The 19,836-nt window shown below is 38.8% G+C and overlaps 1 protein-coding gene across 5 annotated transcripts in view; it reads right to left on the bottom strand.

The window, feature by feature from the left end:
- The window catches only part of PURA (purine rich element binding protein A), a 67,091-nt gene that overhangs the window by 41,470 nt on the left and 5,785 nt on the right, over positions 1-19,836 (bottom strand). For 3 of the 5 annotated variants that reach the window (XM_055113017.2, XM_055113018.2, XM_055113019.2), the window contains exon 2: positions 4,659-19,426. The exons of the other annotated variants lie outside the window; for them this stretch is intronic. In XM_055113017.2, the coding sequence (XP_054968992.1) occupies positions 18,317-19,285 (969 nt within the window). In that variant the 5' untranslated portion in view covers positions 19,286-19,426 and the 3' untranslated portion in view covers positions 4,659-18,316. Of the gene's footprint in view, positions 1-4,658; positions 19,427-19,836 lie in introns of those variants that run through there. 5 annotated transcript variants of the gene reach the window in all.

Below are 19,836 nucleotides of genomic sequence, written 5' to 3'. Positions count from 1 at the left end.
GGGAGTTCTCTTGGAGACCAAAGCTTGCCGATGACAAAGCTCTGGCTATCATGAACATAACCCAGCCAGGACTGTCACAGGAAGTTCAGCAGTTTTAGCAGTTGTGCTCCAACACACAGCTCCTAGGTCCAGGAGAAATTACTTTTCTATTTGGTCCTGGACTCCTAACCTGGCACCCCATGCCTGAGCATTTCGTTTTTGTTTAGAGTACATGGGCTACGGTTGCAGCACATAGAGGGAGTAGCAAGCCCTTATCCCTGTGCTGTCTGGTGCAGGGAATGCACACCATCAGTGACATCCAACAGTGCACAGATGAAAGGAGAAACAGGGAGTATGTGGCCACCCCTCCTTGTAGTGGTGCTAGAGCAGGTGGAAGCCAGAGACGGATAGACAAGCTCTAAGTTCCAGAGCAAGGATTCTTAACTTGGACCTTTGGGGAATCTGTGATGCAGTTGAGAGAGGCTCAAGCTTTCATCAGATTCTCAAGCCTAAAACTCCAAAAGAGATAAAGAACCTTTGCTTTAGAGAGCAGTGGTGCTCACACTTTAGTGTGCTTCAGAATCACGTGGAGGGCTTGTTACAATATGGATGCTGGGGCCCAGCCCTAGAGGTTCTAATTCAGTAGGTTTGGAGTGGGACCCAAGAATGTAAGGGGATGCTTGGCCCAGGGGCTACACTTTGAGAACCACTGCTTTAGAGGATACCAAAAACCACGAAGAGTTCAAGTTCAAATTATGATCTTTCCTTTTCAGACAGGAGTTCCAACAGATGCCATAGCCCTTGAAACTACCCCTAAGTCCCAAGGAACTTGAGATTTTATTTTTGGAAGAAGCCCCTGGAGAATTACAGACTCTGGACCTCTCCTTGAGGTCAGGAAACATCTGGGAAATAGCATTTTATAGGGTGCAGGAAAATGCCTCCAGAAACTTAAAAGCCCAAGCAAAACTGAGCTGAAAACGACATGGCTTTCTCTGGCTGATCCAATTGCTGCACCAATTGTTGGTGAACAGTGAGGTTTTGAGAATCTGGGCAGACCCAGATCCTCTCCTAGAGACTATCTCCTGATATTTGTTGAACTTGTGTCTGAAGCCACATGGGCTCAGATAGGAGGCCTGCTCTAAGGAAGAAAGGGTGTCTGCTAAGGGATAGAAGCTGGGCATAGGAAGGAAATCAACTCAACTAGACAGAATTCAAGAGCCTCATTCACAGAACCCTTTGATCAGGTCATTGTGGTAAGGGCGGGAAGAGGCAGGAATAGTACTCAGGGCTGTGCTTACTTTAAGCAAGAGCAGTGGAGAGAGGCCTGGTAGGGCCATCTGCCAGCTTCCTTCAGACCTGCTCTGAGTAAGTCATTCCCCATGAAAGGGGAGGGGGAAATGAAAATGTGGATTCATTCATGAATCAACCTCTGAAACAGGAAGTGTGGCTTTTGAGCTATGCAGAAGAATCCTCCTTTGCTCCAGGTAACGTTAGCTTTGACACTCAGCTACATATATCCTTAGGTGGGGCAAAGTCAAAGTCAGGGAGACCCTACAAATTAAGGGATGAGGAGGCAACTTCATAGAGAAGGCAACATATTAGAGTGATTGAGACTGTGGATGTGCTTTGCCATCATCCTACCTGGACCTGAATCCTGACTGTGGAGTTCTATGCATGTCATTTAATCGTTCTGTGCCTTAGTATCCTCATCTATAAATTGAGGGTAATAATAGTGCCTATTTCATAGAGTTATAGTAAGAATGAAGTAAAATAACACAGGTAAAATGCTTAGTTTGGTGCCTTGAATATTTAAGCACTCAATGTTTAAAAAATAAAGTGTGGTGAGCATGAAGAAATTTGGGATAGTGGCAGTACAGACCCACTCTAAGTGACACTGCCAGAAACAGAAAGTGGAGCTATGTTACAGCTACTGCTAGTCTCCACAGAAGGCTGACAGAGGTCTGAGGTGTGAGATGAGCATGCAGGGAGAGCCAGGATGCCTACGATGGTGGGGTTAACTAGACACCCCTGCTGGCTGTAAGGTAATGATATCCTATTCTTTTAAGCCTTGCAACATTCAGTGAGTCTGTTTTGTGACATTTTCTCACTGCCAACCTAAGTGCCAAATAGCCTGATGTGAGGAAATCGAAGTGAATGAAAATCAATATTGGTAGGAAAATTGTATCAATGTCATTGGAAACACTCTGAAGATTTGCAATATTTAGGTAGAATCCCCAGTTTCAGGGGAAAAACTGTGGCTCCTCCTCCTGAAGTTCTAGAAGGCAGGGCGGGGGTGGGGTGGGGTTGCTGAAGTGAGAACAGTGGAGGTGTGTGCCGGCCCTGAGGTGACCTAGCAGGCAAACACTGAAAAGAGAACTCTCTTTCCTCTCGTCCTGAAAGAGCAGGACCTCTTCCAAAACTCAGTACCCAAGATAAAACAGTCCTGACTGCTTAGAAATAAATTGTTACTGAGACTAGGAACAAAGGATTTCTAAAAGCCATGCAAAATACCAAAATAAATGATATACCACATGGTTAAATGAAAGTTAATATCCATTGGAGGTGCAGGTAGGAAGAGACCACCAATTACATCTTAGAAAAGAAAGACTGAAGAAAAATGACAAATAGTTCTGTTTGAGCATGCTGGGTTCGTTTCTTGAGGGGCTCCCCATGGCCCTACCAGCATTGCCTTGTAGTTCCGACCTGGCTGTCTGGGATGCCCCTCCTGTAGCCCTTCAGTAGGACCTCACCTCGGGGCCTCTTGCTGTCCAACTGACCATTGGGCATATTTAATCATGGTCCTTTTGGAGTCTTTAAAAGATGAAGGGCCTGACTCCTGACTTTTCACTCCCTTATACTTGCTGGGAGTAAATCATGGCTGGAATTTCCACCACAACCTCCTGTGCTTGAGTCCTTCTCTCGGACAGGGACCCAAGGATTTATCTGATCTCTGCAGAGAAGAGAGCAGAATCTGGTCTCTTCTTCAGGAAGTAGCCACCTGTCTTCTGTGTGCACCCCCCCAAATCAGAGGCACCCTAGAACTTAGGGAAACTGAAGTTTCTTAGGCATCCCACCTACCTCTCTACAACAGTGGCACTCTCAGCTTTCAGTTTTCATAAAGCAAAGTTTCTCCATTATTTTTACTGAAGTTGGTGGTTGTCATATGTGGAAGCTAGTTCATCCTTCTGTTCACTCCAAAGTAGGGCCTTTTTATTTTATTTACTTATTTTTTCTTTTTTGAGACAGAGTTTCGCTCTGTCACCCAGGCTGGAGTGCAGTGGTGCAATCTCAGCTCACTGCAATGTCTAACTCCCAGGTTCAAGCAATTCTCATGCCTCACCCTCCCAAGTAGCTGGGACTAGAGGTGTGCACTACCGTCCAGCTAATTTTTGTATTTTTTAGTAGAGACGGGGTTTCACCATGTTGGCCAAGCTGGTCAACTCCTGACCTCCAGTGATCCACCCACTTAGGCCTCCCAAAGTGCTGGTATTACAGGTGTCAGCCACCATGCCCAGCCAAGGAGGGCCTTTTTAGCAAGAAAACAACAAAACAATACTCATAATGAACTCTCTTGGGATTCCCCCAGAGAAGCCTGGAACTGCAGTAATGTGAACTTGAGATGGCCTATGGACATGCATCAAGTTTTAGAATATAACTGCTGTCGTATATACTTAAGTAAATTGAGAGATTTTTAATAGTGTGATTTTTGCCAGGTATCTTGGAGAACTACTTGCTCCAGGCATTCCTCATATCCAGCTTGAAGGTAAGTGAAAACATAAAAAAAAAAGATAAAATAAAAGGAGAAAGCTACAAATAAAACTTCAAACTCTACTTAAAAAGGTTGAGGAAAATATATACCTGAGGCTTCTGAGGCCTTTGTTGGTTTTTAAGTTAGAGGTCAAAATGGGTGGTTCTTGTTGGTCAGATAATCTACTTTTCTAGAAGGCCCCATTGAAACTATCCTGAGGGATGGCTCCTGTGTCTTGTTTTTATTCGTAGCTTCATTCACTGTCTGCCATTCCACTCACTAGAAAAACAGTTTTGAAAGAGATTTTAAACCGCAACCTCTATTTTCTAAGTGTTCAACAGCACAATAGGGCAACTATTAAAAATAATTTATTATATATTTCAAATAACTAAGAGTGGAATTAGAATGTTCCTAAAACGAAGAAATTATACATACTTCAGGTGATGGATACCCCAATCATCCTGATTTAATCAGTACATTGTACGCTTGTTTCAAAATGTTACATGTACCCCATAAGTATGTATAACTAGTATGTATCCATGATAATTACATTTTTTTTGGTTGTAACTGACAGAAAACAAAAAACCTTCCATGAGAATGGAGCATGATCTTTGGGAAAAGGTTTTCCTTCTCTTCAACATGATGGCTAGGTTCACTGTCATACCACCAGAGAATTTTTTAAATGAGCCAGTATGCCAGGATAGGGAGGCCATTCACATAACATTTTTAAAAATAAGCAAACCTACCTTAAAATAAAACAGAAGACAGAGTTCTCTAGTATGAGAGCACACTTAATGCTTGCAGCCAATTAATAAGCATAAGTATACCTGCTACTGAGTCCTAAAAAGTTTCCACCTATCAAAAAAAAAAAAAAAAATCCAAGATCGCAACCAGACCCCTTCCCCCAAAAAGCACTGAAACAAAAGACTGATCTGATTATACAGTCACATGAAAAATAAACATCTTTATTTTTTTGCCTACTTTATTTCATTTTTTCAAATAAAATTTAAATCTGTACAAAGTATACTGTTACAGTATATATTTTGTAAGAATCAATGCCTAAAATAATCACAATACTTCAATAAGCAGTACAGCAGACCTCGCTAGTTTTCAGCTTTGATATTGAACAAACTCAAGCCGGCTGATGCACAACACGTTTGCTTGGTTTCCACATGGTGAGTTCCCAGCACTGAGATGGGAGAACATGACAGCAAATATGGTAATATTACAGCCCGACACACTGCGTTTCTTCATGTGATAATAACTGCACATATTTAATACAGAATGCTCAAATTTACTTTTTAAATTGCATTTGCTTACTTCTTAGTTGGCAAAATTCAGCATTCTTAAATGGGGTCCCCAAACAGTGCAAATTAATGATATTCTAACTGTATATTGGCACATCTCCAATAAGGATTAACTTGTAAACTCAAAGAATATCAACAACTTAGTCCTAAATTTTAACTAATATACATCTGGTCCATTTAACCAAAGTCATTTTGGAAAGATATTAAAGAACAATTCTATTTCTGAAAGGATATTGTTTTGACCATTCTTTAGAGAAGATAAATTTTTAAATTGTCATTAAAATGTTTCACTATAAAAATTTTACAAACTTGATTAGAAATTTCAAGATTATGATTCACAGCAGACAAATACAAACTGTATATTCCAACAATACCTATTCTTAGACTTTCAAACAGAGCACAACCATGTCAGCTGTGTTAACTAAAATTCTGAACAGTGTACTAAATTTATAAGTGGTGCTGGGTCTAGCAAGTGTAAATACACAGTATATTTCAATGAAAAGAATTGTCTTCTTTATACTTTATTTGTTTTCCCATAAGGAAACATTAATGTTTACATTCTTTAATAAAGTTAATCTTACATCAGAATATAACTTAATACTGTCAGCAACAGGGACCACACACAGTAAATAAGAAGCACATTTAAAATAAGTCTGATTTCACATAGATTAACATTTGTTGGTTAATAAAATATTGACAGTATTACAATCTTACAATATTTACAGTAAGAAAAATCTAGAGTAATATATACCTTTCACAGCAGGATTCCTTTTTTTAAAATTTCTTCCAGTTTGGGATTGTGTATACACAAAAAGCTCAAAATAAAGCAACTCTGCAATATAATCTTAAAATAATGGCTACTGGGGGAAATTCTATCACAACCATTGAAAATAATGGTGACTTCTCACGGAGTCTGTGGCATCTGAGAACCCAGTTAATTAACCAAAGTCTTGCTCACATTAGCCTCAGTTACCCAGATTAAAGCAGAACTCCGGCCTTCCCTGACTGCTGAAAACCCAACAGATTTTCTCAACATGCTATAAGGAAAGAGGAAAAATTGGTTTCAGCTCACACCTCATGGCTGGAAGCCTCTGGAAGCCTCCAGCCAGTGCACACTCCCCAACTTATGCTAAAAGAGGGCCAATTTCATCCCCACAGCATCACAAGAGTCCACCCTCCAACCACACAGCGCTCTGACACCAAGCTCACCCATTCCTCAACTCTTGTGCCTTAGGATAACACATGAACTTAGCCCATATAATACACACCAGCGTCTTAGAGACTTGAGACCAGGGCAAAGAAACAGACTAGTGTAGTCTGCACTGAGATCAGTAAGAAAAATGGGAAGTGATGCACATTTCCAATTAGAATGACGAGAAGAAGACCCACATCCCTAAACTGGAATTTGGCCAGGGCATCAGAGTTAGCACCCCCTCTCTGAGTACCGCTAGCGATTAGGATGTGTGCTCTGGGCCTCCTCTAAAAGAGAGCATCTACAGTAAGTAACACAGTATGGGACATTAGTTCAGTGACGACTGCCAAGAAAGCAGATACAATTCTTGAATCTGGGGCTGTCTACGGCACCTGAGGTCAATCATCCAAGCTGTGACCTGTCCCAACCCTGCTTACTTTAAGATATCTGATGGGCACAGAGCACTCAGGGATATGGCTGCTGGCTACTTTGGACTCTAGATCTCACAGGTAATCAACAGGTATCTGGGATTGAATTAGCAAACTGTACCATAGCTCCTTAAACAGACATTGTCAAGTCTGAAATCATGTCAAGCATGAATCTTCACTGTCAGGTCAGTAATCAAAGTGGGAGTCTTCCCACATCAGCCAAGGTTATTTTGTCAGAACCTTAGAGGAGTTGGACAGTTTTTCATGTTGCAAGTGATTGGTTTACTTATTTCAGTCAAGCTGGATTGGCAAACCAGACTGATTTATTTAGTGAGCTTTGTTTTTTTGATTCTTATGTGTGTGCTAACCCAAAGCTGTTGTATTTGGGCTAAATACACTGACAGAGAAAATTCAAACGACAAAAGTTTTCAGCAAACTTCTGTGGCATTTTTTCTTTTTGGAAGTAAATGCAAGATCTAAAGGTATTTCTACCCAACAACGTCTGTTTAAGTGTTTAATGTTATTTCCTTTTTGGTCCTATACAGAATGCTATGACTTCTATATAGGTCTGAATGCTGCTCCATGTAGATTCCTTCTGTATATCTAAAAATATATACTTTTCAGTAGTTCAATACATGGTTAATCTTCCCACAGAGGAAGATTTTTGTAATCACATGTTGCAAAGTAGAAAACATCTCCTTTCTAAGAAAGGAAATATACTTTCCTATTGTACACTTTTGAGTAAGCCCAAAGGCATGCACCAAAAATCATTAATAAAACTAATACATGCAATAAAATGGTGTAGAGTTAGACTTAAAGTGCTGCTTCTCAATTTTTTTTAATTTGAAGAAGACATTTTGTCAGTTGTAGACTCAAAAATCTTTCCCCCACCCACCCTCCCCACCCCATGGCATTAAGAGAGAAAAGTAAAAAGTATGCATAAATCTTTTAACTATGCTTTACATGGGGGAAAGAACAGATGTATCAACTATCCTATATATCAACTGGATTCCCAGTTTTAAATAAAACCAATATTTACTGGTAAAAATTGTCAAAGCGAATACACGCAAACAAATGTTACTAGTAAATAAATGTTCTACATAGAGAATAATTTACTTTGGTTTTATGCGCCTTCTCAAAAATAACACTAGTGTCCCAACGTCACCAAACTGATGTGTTCCAGCAAAGTCGTAAGGCAAATCTTTTTTTCCCTAGTGACATCTTGTTTCCCAACAGACAAAACTAAAATCTTTTGGTGAGGAAGGGGTTAAGATAATGGCTAACCCCTTGGCATCCTGAGCATTGTGGTTTATCAAACTCTACCCTGCTAGAAATTGTCAGGCACCCTGACCCCTGCCTTGAACCAGGAAGGCTCCCATGTCTAGAGATGCCCTGACTCCTTATAAATAGCTTTCAGAACTTTGCTTTTTTCCCTTCTCTCTGGTTGTTATAATGTCTAACGAAGCTGGTTGCAATGTCACATTTTGCTAGTAGGGGCCACCATCTAACAATAATTCCAATATGAAAGGTTTTAAGCCAATAGTTGGTTCCTAATTTTATCAACGATTTGCACTAAAATTCTCTACAGTTTACTTAGAGCAGAGATCTTTAACTTGGGTTTCAGAAGATGTGTGATGCCCCTGAAGTTGTATGCAAAATTATCCAGGGATGTGCATTTTTTTTTTCCTGGGTAGAGGATCCATCACACTGTCATCAGATTATCAAAGATATCTGTGACCCCCAAAAAGGGTTATAGGGACTTAGAGGGATACCCGTAATTCATTTTATACCAGGACTGGGAAATGGGGGCAGAAAACTAAAAATGGCCTCGAAAAAGGCCAGGGACAAATTGCTGATCTTTTCCCTTTATTCACATTGGGAAAATAAGTGCTTCAAACTGGGAAAAATCATTAATTAAGCTGGTTAAACACCATTAAAAAATAATCAAATCGCTTTCTAAATTTTTTTCATTTTCGATATGTGGTAAATTTTGTCTCCAAGAAAAGGTTTGGAGACTGAATTTTTCTCTTTTCCTAAAGGAAATTCATAGATAGAATGCTGAATATCATCCACATTTAAAGATTTGACAACATAAAAGTTAGATAACTCTTAATGATGTGAATCTTTAACTTATGATTTTGAGTAAAGGATTATCTAGAATCAAATATACACTTATTAATCTTCATTTCCCAAAATTGGTCCATATTTAGACAACTACCTGGCACAATTTCACTAGATAAACCTAAAATCTGAACAATGGAAGTTAAACTTCTACCCAAAGTAAAAACAAAGCCATAAGATTCCACAATTGAATTGGCCACAAACATTCACACTATGTTATAAAGGACTTTCTCATTTCAAATACATCACTGAATGTTCAACAGAATTTGCAAACATAAGATCCAGAATGACTAGCAAAACATGCTAAGAGCATGTCAAAAAGTAAAACACCACCTCCCCCCCGCCCCCAATCTGGAAACACACTCAGGCATTCCAAAAATAAACCAGATCTGAAAAGAGGCCTCTCACTTGGTTTTAAGTATGAGGTGTGTACAAAGCTATGGGAAAGGGAATATAAAATGAAATAACCAAATAACTTACAAAAAATAATTTTAGCCAAAAACACATCTCTCTGTTCCATTGATAAAACTATCAATTTTTAAATTTTTTTGCAATTCTGAACACTGTGTTGCATAATATCACCAAGACAAAAAATATGTTCACAGGTACACTTTTTGTTATTTTCTTTCTAGAGCACATCTTTGAGGTCATAAGACTGCATCTGGTTAAAATAAAGTCTCTTGCCCTTGCTTCCCTTCCCCCTCAAAGTGATTCAACCCTGAATTCCAAAAAGGAATATTCAATATAACAACTTGAAAACCAGTTGTAACACTTAGACCATAAGGAAACTATATGAACATTATGGAAAACTACATGAAAGAGGGAGCTGCCACTTGCCACCCACTGCACTTCCAGCTTTTTAAGCATGTACCCAGCTAGACTCCTATCTCACTGACTTCAGTGAAACAAACTAACACACCAAATCTAGGCCATCTCAGGCTGGAAGTTAAAACTCGAAGACATCATTTCATATACACATACATATATATTCCCTATCCTAAGCTTTAACTTTGTCTATTTAAACAGTTTAATAAAGCTCACATTTACAAAGGATTTTATTGGCAAATAAAGGCCCATATTAAAAATTTTATCAGAACAAATTTTTGTTTTATACAGCTAACATTAAGAAATATTTTCTTGGCCTTATAAAATATTTTTAATTGCATATAATTTTTGCTTTGGGTGGGATATTGAAAACACAATTCTGCAAGAAATTAGAAAAGACTAGAAACAAAAGTGAAAGTGACTAGCCTTAACTTTCAAAAAATCAAGTGCAAAGATAAATAGTGCAAATAATGAAAACTAGAAATTTTACAGGCAACTTTAGTCTTTCCTGCTTTTGCACTTTTACACATTGACAACTTTATAAACCCTAACAACTATATGCAGCATGGAAATGGGCTATCATTTATCTCCACTGACTAGACTTAAGCCTTTCAAGGACTTGTCTCACAGTCATTTAAATCACAAGTTCTTGACACAGGTTTGGGAATTCACTTCTTTTTAAACAAATTTCTAAGGGAGGGGCTATTTAAGAAGGCTTTGCATTGACTTAAATGAGTTATAGTATATAACTATTATAATTTAAAATCTGACACAATAAAATGTGAAAATTATACTAAAGTGCCAACTCTACAAAATAAGCTATAGTAAAAATAATCCTGCTATTGTTAATGAACTTGACATTCGTAAAAAAGAAAAATTACCTTCAAAGTACAAAATCAGAACCACTTTTTTGCTATTTTTAAGAGATTTTTATCACTAATATATAGAGATGTGAGTAAAATGAAACTTCAAAGTAATCTGTCCAAATCACCAGGAATAAATCCGTACTAAATTTGACAACAAAGAATTAATCCAAACATACTTGAATTATGTAACTTAAAAACAAACATTACAGTAATTATTTATCTTAAATAATTTAAAACACTACTGGAATAATGGGAACAGAAATCTAAACACTATCAGCTTACCCTACAAAGGATATAAGAACCTCCAAAATGTACTAACTTATTTTATTAACATTTGCCACCGCTGAACTCTTGGGAATACAATTTTAAAGTAAGAGAGAAAGTAAGGAAACAGAAACATGAGTTTGGGGGGTATGTTGTCTAATTTTAGAAATACAGTATTATTGAGGGCCTCATAAGGTCTACAAGGTTAAATGGTTGCTATGGATGCAAATGTAAAAGAAATAAAAAAGACACCTAAAATTGCAAGTTAGTGTTTTTACCTGGTTTATTGTCTTCTAAGAAATTTGTGTGGGCCAAAGTCTCAAAATTCTATAAAAGCAAGGAATAATATGTGTCTTTGTGGAGTACAAAATCAAATAATTTGATCTAAGGACCATTTGAAAAGTAAAGGTAAACTACATTGTAACAAGAGCCCAAGAAAATAGATAGTATGTGTGATAAATATTTCTGATAGTTTAAAAAGAATAACGGTGAAAAGCTTGAAATTTTCTTTTCCTCAAAATAATAACTCTCCAGCATCCACTTGCCTTGACCAGAAAAGCTGTCATTCCACAATTGTGCTACTTAATTTGTCCCAGAAAAGCAGACATCCTATACATGAAAACAGACTTGTATAATGCATGATCATTATCATAACTCTAGCTATAGTAACTAACAGCTTTCTCATAATCAATGAGGGACCCATTTTCTCTGGCTTTATTGAAACTTCCTTAGTGAAGATCAACTTCATTTCCTTAGCAAATAACTCTCATTCAGACTCCATCATAGTACCTTTTCCTACCTCTAGTAAAAATTCCTCTCACTTTATTTCCAAACCATTCCCTATATACCTCTCAAACCCCCATCCACAAACACATTAAACAGCTCTCCTCGTCCTACTCTCCAATTTCCAAACCAGTAAGTCTTAGTTCCCAGTAACTTACCTAAAATACACATACTTCTTACTCTCTTCAGTTCACAAGTTTCTTAACATTAATTTAGATACCTTCAAACTGCCAGCTTAAGACTATGGGGAAAATAGCAATCAGAAAAAAACTGCCCAGTTACCTCATAATACTGAAATTGTTCTGGATCATCAGTTAGCTACGTTCTAAGGCAGGAGTCAGAAATTTCTTTACTTCTCTCTGAAGAAGTAAGCTTGAGTGCCACTGGTAGGCCTACAGCAAGAATAAAAGTGGAGAGAGAAACAAAAAGGATAGGAGAGAGAAGATGCCAGATGTACATGGTAAGGAGGTAGGTCAAGTACCACCAACAACTACCTGCATTTAAAATTGCCAATCCACTCCAGCTGAATGGGAGTTTGACCCAAACTCAACATGTGTCTGAGAAGTCATTAGCTGATGGCTATCATTGTTTGAGCTAGTCAAGATGAATAGGTAATTCACCTGTCCCATAACTTTAACTGCCACTTCACGATAAGGACATATTTTCTTAAATCCTCCTAGGATCCTTCTGTGTTAATAATCTACCTTAGACCAAAACACACACTAACAAGAGTATTTCCATGTTTTTCACAATTCTAAAATATAAGGACTTGGTCCTTGAACTTGGAGGCCTCTTGAATTATTAAAGTGGAACCAAAATCAAGAAAATTAAACTCTTTAGCTTAAACATTTTTCCATCTAATGCTACAAAATAAGCTAATTGCTAATAATTATCAAAACAATGTGTGTATTTATGAAAACATGAAAATCCTGTGATTCCAAAATGAGTGAAATACTTCTGATGTGTAAGAAGCAACTATATTTTACATAGAGGATCACCACCATGTTTCTGCCTATCAACAGGACAATTTTCCACAAAAGCAAAGGACATCAGGAAGGAAAAACACAAAACAAAACAAATACCAAACGTGGGGACAAAATAAAAATGAATGAGTAGTTATGACATTCTTGTTAAGAAAAATGTTAACAAGTGACCTTTGCCACACTCAGCTTTCCTAAAGACATAAATTGCCTGGACCATTCAACATCAAAACTTGGTAGTTAGCTTAGCAGATTCATTGGCTTGAAACCAATCATTATTTCTTTTTTCATCTGGTTGTTCTTTTATCATGAAATTCTACCTGACTCATGCTAATTCTGGCTTATTTTCACTTAGCCTGTAATGAAATTTCTGTTCAAAAAGGACGTGTCAAATGGCCTATACCTTAAATTTAGGTTTTCAGGATCAAATAACTTCTTAAATATTAAAATCAGCTTTTCTTAATATATCACAAAATCTGCAAAGAAGATTCTATAATAATTCGTGAATAGCAGTGATCACTTTAGTTTTATAGCATACTTATGAATGGCCAAAATTTGGTTAATATGCAATGAAGAAAACAGAAATATTGTGATTTAAAAATTGATACACTTTAACAAATCTACACAAATAACTTTGGTGAATTTATCTATGTAAGCAATTCCAATAAATTATCTCTCCTTATTCCACTCTCAAGGAGATGTGTGTGTGTATCTATATACATATACACACACACAATGTATATATACATATATATGTGTATGTGTGTGTATACATCTCTCTCCAAATTATGAAGATATTCAAATTTAGGGATAATAAACTATAAATGTTATACTCAGAGTCATCACCAACTATTCCAAACCTAAGTTGCTACAGATGCCCTTGTTTTAGCATCCTTTTACATAGATAGCAAGGTCTCATTCTGATACTCAAAAGATTTTAAAAAGGGAAAAAAGTCATTAGGCTTGGTATCTCACTTTTTATGGTGAAGAAAATCTTAAAATTATGTTCACATGTAAAATAAAATGAATTGTGGAGCTATGAAAGCTACTAGACCATCAATTTCAGATAGCCCCATTCTAAAATTATCTGGAAATGTGTGTGTATATATAACCTGAAAAAATGAGTGGGAATATTGTAGACAAGAAGGTGAACCATGTGTGGAAGATAAAAATAATCATGCCCATACGGTGGGGTCACCAGGTCTAGCAGATAACCCAAAATGTCATAAAAGAAAAATGTGTTTAGAAAGTTTCAACAGGGCCAAAACACAAAATGTTAAAAGCACACAAACAAAAATGAATGAGATAATCCCCCCAAACGTCAAGTTACATAAGAAAATAGGAAGAAAAAAGTTGACATAGTATCTTTTAAAATATATCAAATCTTAACTGACTTAAAAAATGATATAAAGTGCTTGGGCCATGATACCCACCCAGATTCTCATTATCAACGGATTTATCTTTTCCCCCTCCCTTCCACCCAAATTTAATTCAGTTTTCCTTAAGAAAAAGTACAGCATCCCTATATTAATAAGAAATGAAAACAGTGAGTACAACTGATATAGATCCATTGACTTTTATTACAAATGTACTTGATCACTTGGCTTCAAAAAGTTTAAAATCAATACCCTATTTTCTGTATGCCAGTACAAAGCAAACTGTTTTACAAATTAAATACCTAAAAATTTGACAAAAATATTAAAATTTGATGAAAAACAATTATAAAAATCCTTAATCTCTCTCTTCAAAAAAGGAGGCAGTCTTCCCACTTCTATTATACAATATTAATAATATTCACCATTTTTAGAATAGGTAGCTAAATTATATCTTTCTGTTAGCATACAAAACTTAGACTAATATATTTGTATATGCTCCAGTTAAGTTTGTGAATGCCATCTGATTGCAATATAATCAACTATCTTTAATTGAATCCTAATTTACACTTATTTAATAATTTGCATAGTTTGAAAGGGATAAAGGTTATTCTACAACTAATTATCATAGGCTATTACAGTGCTACTTTTCAAGGCAATAAGTATTTGCTCCCAAATGAAGTATCTGTCTTCTTTAGGCAGGGGTTAAAATTACTAGCAGCTTTCTCTATTACCTGAAAAATCAAATTGGAAGTTATCCATCTCTCTAGATGTGAAGGCCTGAAAAAACATAATATACTTTCCGCTTGGAATCAAATTTCAACCCCTGCATGGGACAACTAGAAAGTGAGACTTTCAAGGTTTTTTATTTCCCTGTTGGTTTTGGTTTCTACTCTCCATGGCTTTTTGAGAAGCTGGAAAACAGTTTGTCTTTTCTGACTAGCATTGTCTTTTTTTCCATTTGGCAAATATTCATCTACCTCCAATCTGTATCTAGTAGAGGAAAAGCCGACATGGCTTTTCTTATGAACTTCCTTTGTTGTCAAAGGCATGTATAATGATTTCTACAGTTCTGGTTAGTTAACTTTAGCTCCCTCTGTGGCTGGATGACTGCTGCTTCTAACATCAGCATGATAAATAGGAGGCACAAATAAAAAGTAGCTTAAAAAAAATTTGGTGATTTAAAAGAAAAAAACAACTCCAAACACACACACATACATAAGCATTTCAAATCTGGTGGCTGATCTCTGGATTAAATTACTTGACAGTGTCTCTCATTTTAAAGAACGTCAATATTGCAATGCAGTTCAAGTTTTCTTTTATACTTAGGCAAATAATACAGTTTAACCAAGCTCTTGGACCTTAATTGTAAGACAAAGCAGATCAATAAAAATAAGGCATACTTCTCAGGAATTAAGTTTTGTTTGCTTGTTTTTGGCACATTTGATCATACTGTCTTCTATGAATAACACATATGGTCAAATATACCATTTCCTTATTTGTTTCAGCATAAACAGGGTTTACCAACTAGTAAAATAAAAACAAGGAAAAATTCCAACATAAAACACTGATATATAGAAACTTGGTAAAGTACCGAGCACCTGGGAGGGAAGGGTAGGGAAAGGATGCAACAGAAGAGGGAAGACAAGGTTTGGGAGGGTGCTTGGGGAGGTAAAGTGAGATGCTTAAAAAAAGAGCATCTTTACAGTCACTTAGTCTTTTCTATGATCACTTTTTAAGTCTTAAAAGATCTGCATGTGGATTTCTTTTTAAACCCACTGACCATAAATCAGACACTGGTTTCAAAATCGTAGTTAGATTGTATTAAACTGTTTTAGTGTAAAGACAATTGCACAATACATGTGCTTCTTGAGCCGGTGGGATTCCAAGCAGAATCTGAAGTCTATAGATAAGAAAGGCTTCACTTTAGGTAACTCTGGCCCTAAAGAAAACCTCATGAAAGAACTCGCATCTCAAAGAAAGGACACTTTGCCTAAGTTTGCTGTGTTTTTGTTGACTTGCACTACTTATTGCTGGCTACTATGAAACAGTGATCTAGGAGTACTCCAACAACCTGTAGTACAAGGCTTAACTTTAAGAAGCTATAGTAAACAAGAGACAAAATCAAAGCAATTCTCTTTCCTAATTAGTAACAGCACAGAGAATGCAGTCTTTTCCATATCACAGTTAAAGTACAGTGAACAAAACAGCTCAACAAACCTTAAGACAAAAAAGTGCAGGTTATTAATGTTTACATGCAGTTGATAAGCATTCCAAATGTCACATTATGCACTGTAAAAGCTCAACTTTACTATATGGAAATAAGAAAAATGCACCTCTGGGGAGGGGGAAAAGCAATTTAATCATTTCCAGTGATTTTGTAAGTAAAGAAACTCCTAACTACTGTACGGTCACCTCATATTTAACATTGAATATTAAAAGCAAACAATTTAATGGGAAAATGCACAGTACAATGAAAATAGCTTGTTATTCAACACATACAGTAGATCTCAAAAACGAAGACAACACACTCAACCAGGGAGCATAAAAATATCAAATCAAAACCCAAAGGACCAGCAGAAAAAAATCCTTCAAAAAGACAACTGTTTGCCTTCCTAGGCCAATGCTTTACAATATAAGAAGCACTGATACCTTCCCGCTCCTACAGGTGGTGTCTTATACATACAGCAGTTAGATCTATATGGCTGGATTTGCCAAGAAACAATTCCATCCCCAGAACTCTCTGTCAGACAAGACCCTTTTTTTTTTTTTTTTTTTTTTACCAAAATACTTTCTACAGAATTCCAAACCAAAATGTACTGTTTAAGGCATCTTTTTTATAACATTTTCTCTTCACTCAAAGATGATAGTCATGCAGCAGTTTAATGATAAAAATATATTAATATTTTACTATACAGCAGCAAGAAGTTAGTTGTCAATTAAAAGCACACAAACATCTTTAAAGGAAAACCTGTAAAAGACTATCGTTACAAACAATTTCAGTTTGGAGGACACCAGCTTGGTAAAGTGCTCTCCTAAACTTTGCATTTTCATACCCTACACCTTGAATATATGAGTTATAGAACATACTTTTGATAGAAGGCTTGTACACTTGGGGAACACAAATACACTTAGCATATAATGTAGCCAGTAATAACTAGCACCACAGCTACATGGAAATCCTTTACATACACCAACTTGGCTTTCACTTTTAAAACAAAACTCAGAATCCATGGCTCAGTAGGATAACTATAATTGTGTTGCTCTGCTTTTTAACAGGTCTACATAAGTTAATAGCACTAGCAAAAATCAAAGAATAGCTTCAGACCTCTTACAAGTTTAGGAGACAGTGCTAGTGACCACAAATAGACTCACTACCTGATGTCCAAGTACAGGTTCACTGGAAATTGCTGCACGTTAGTTTTTTAAAATCTTTCTACACATAATAAAAAAAATATATTATGAACGATACAAGTACATCTCATATACACAATAATGACAAAACGCCTACTCAGTCAAAGCAAACAGATGCAGAAAAATATTATGGGAGATCTCCTTTTTCTTTCTTTTTCCTTTTACTATTTGAATAACTTTGGTTCCAACCATAAAAATCACAACTTAGCAAATTTCATTTAAATGCCTTTTTTAATAATTTCTTCATGTTCACAGAAGTTTCACTGACCATTTTTATAAGTTTAAGGTCCAGATGCAATGCATATTGTATAAAAGAGAGCACTTATTGTTTACCTTGCATGAATTAAACCTACGTACCTTTAACTCTACAAACTTCTGCATAACATTTAGACAAAGCTCAGACACACAGCATGCCTAGCCCTCATATATATACACATCTCTAATCACAGGTATATAGGGTGTCAAATATACTATAATAACCTCCATGTAAGGTTTGAAATTTGGTAACAAAATGAGAAAAACTAAAAATATTATTTTACGTGTTCTAAAATATCTCTTTTTTGTGCTAAAGTCAAATGTTAGCTCAACATGAAAAGGACTTTTATATAATTCAGCAATATTATAATCTTGACCATTTTGCAAACACTTTTTAATAATAGCTTAAACGTGTACAAAAGTTCTTGGTTAATTAGGGAAATAAACACTCAGTTCTTTATATTTTTTAATCAAGTAGGAAACACAGTTCATATAATGTTATTACTTTTTGTATTTTTTTTGTTTTTAGCAGCTGCTTACTGTTTTATATGGTGGATAAAGTGGACAACATCCAGCGATGGGTGGCAAGTCAAGAAGAGAAACTGTCAGTTGGTGGAGGTTCTGTGGGTGGTGCTCCCTTGGAGTTAACAGGTTTTTTTTTTTTTTTTAACTTTTTAACTTTTTATTTTCTCTCTTTCTTTACAGTATATTTTCTGTGTGTGTGGCTGTGTGTGTGTGTGTGTATGCATGTGTGTGTGTGGGGGGGTTTCATTCAGTTTGATCAATCTTCTTCCCCTTCTTCCTCACCCTGCAGTAGCAGGGTGGCAGCGGCGGTCTCCTCCTGCTGCTGCTGTTGCTGCTGGTGAAGCTGCTCACAGGCAGCCCGCTTCTCCCTCTGCTTCTCTTGAATCTTCTTCATCTCCTCCGAGTACTTGCAGAAGGTGTGTCCGAACTTGGCCCACACCTTGTAGGGCACGGTGATGGAGTTGCGATAGGTGGGCTTCACCTCGCTCACTCGCATAAACACGCCGTACTTGTTGGAGCCCACATCGAAGAAGAAGCGCTTGTTGTCCACAGTCAAGGAGGTGCCCTCGGGCAGCTCGGCCGGCTCCTCCTCCACTCCGTAGTCGTCGATGAGCTTGGCCAGAGCGTCACGGAACTCGATGAGCCCCTGCGCGGGCAGCGCAATGGTCTGGCCCTGCGTGGAGCCCAGGCCAGGCCCCCGGTTGACCGTCTGGCGGATGCGCAGGAAGCGGCCGCGCTGGTTCTCCTTGAGATCCATGTAGTACTTGCGGTTCTCGCGCACCAGGAACTCGCTTTTGAGCGCCCGGCGCGGCTCGTCCTGCGCCTGGGCCAGGTCCGGCGGCTGGCTGGGGCCCAGCTGCGCGTAGTGCTCGATGAAGTCGCCCAGGTAGTCGCGGAACTCCACGGCCACTGACATGGAGAGAGTAAGGCGGCTCTTGTTGCCGCCCGCGCCCACCTCGGCGATCTTCAGGAAGCGGCCCTTGGCGTTCTGCTTCACGTCCAGGTAGAAGCGCTTGTTCTGGATGTCCACCCGCTTGGAGGCCAGCTCCTGCGTCTCGTGCTGCAGCCCCCCTGGGGCCCCGCCGCCGCCGCCGCCACTGCCGCCGCCGCCCCCGCCGCCACCACCGCCCCCGCCGGAGCCTGAGCCCGAGCCGGGGTGCCCCAGGGAGCCGCCCGAGCCCAGCGCCGCACCACCCTGCTCGCTGCCGCTGTCTCGGTCCGCCATGATGCTGCGCTCCGCTGCCGCGCCGCCGCCGCCTGCCGCTCCGCCCGCCGCCTCAGTCGCCTCAGCCGCCGCTGCTTTCCCTCCCCGGCTCCGCCTGCTGCCGCCGCAACCCCCACAGCCAGTCAGCCACTCTCGCGAGATCTGCGGGAGAGACGAGACAGACGAGACCCGGTAACAGGGCACTGACTCCCCAGTACAGTAGCAGGGCGCCCTACTGTACGCGCCCACCCGCCCGCCGGCACGTGACCTGCGCCCCCTCCCCGCTGCCAGCCCCCCGTCCGCCCGCCCGCCAGGCGGCGCCCACCCACCGGCCCTCACCCTACAACCCTGGCTGGGTGGGGGAGAGGGAGCAGGACGCGCAGCGTCGCAGCTGCTGCTGCCGCTGCTGCCGCCACCACTGCTACCACCACCACCACCACCGTGGCTGTCGCTGTTGGGCAGACCCTAGGCGGCCTCGGCCTGGGGAGTTAGGGGACTAGGGGTGAGAAGGAGTCTGCCATACTAAGCACAGAGTGGGCCTAAGCTCTGCTTTCCAGTGACCCCCCAAAGAG

The sequence above is a fragment of the Pan paniscus genome, chromosome 4 (genome assembly GCF_029289425.2).
Source record: "Pan paniscus chromosome 4, NHGRI_mPanPan1-v2.0_pri, whole genome shotgun sequence".
Taxonomy (NCBI): Eukaryota; Metazoa; Chordata; class Mammalia; order Primates; family Hominidae; genus Pan; species Pan paniscus.
This window is presented reverse-complemented; position numbering and strand designations above follow the sequence as displayed.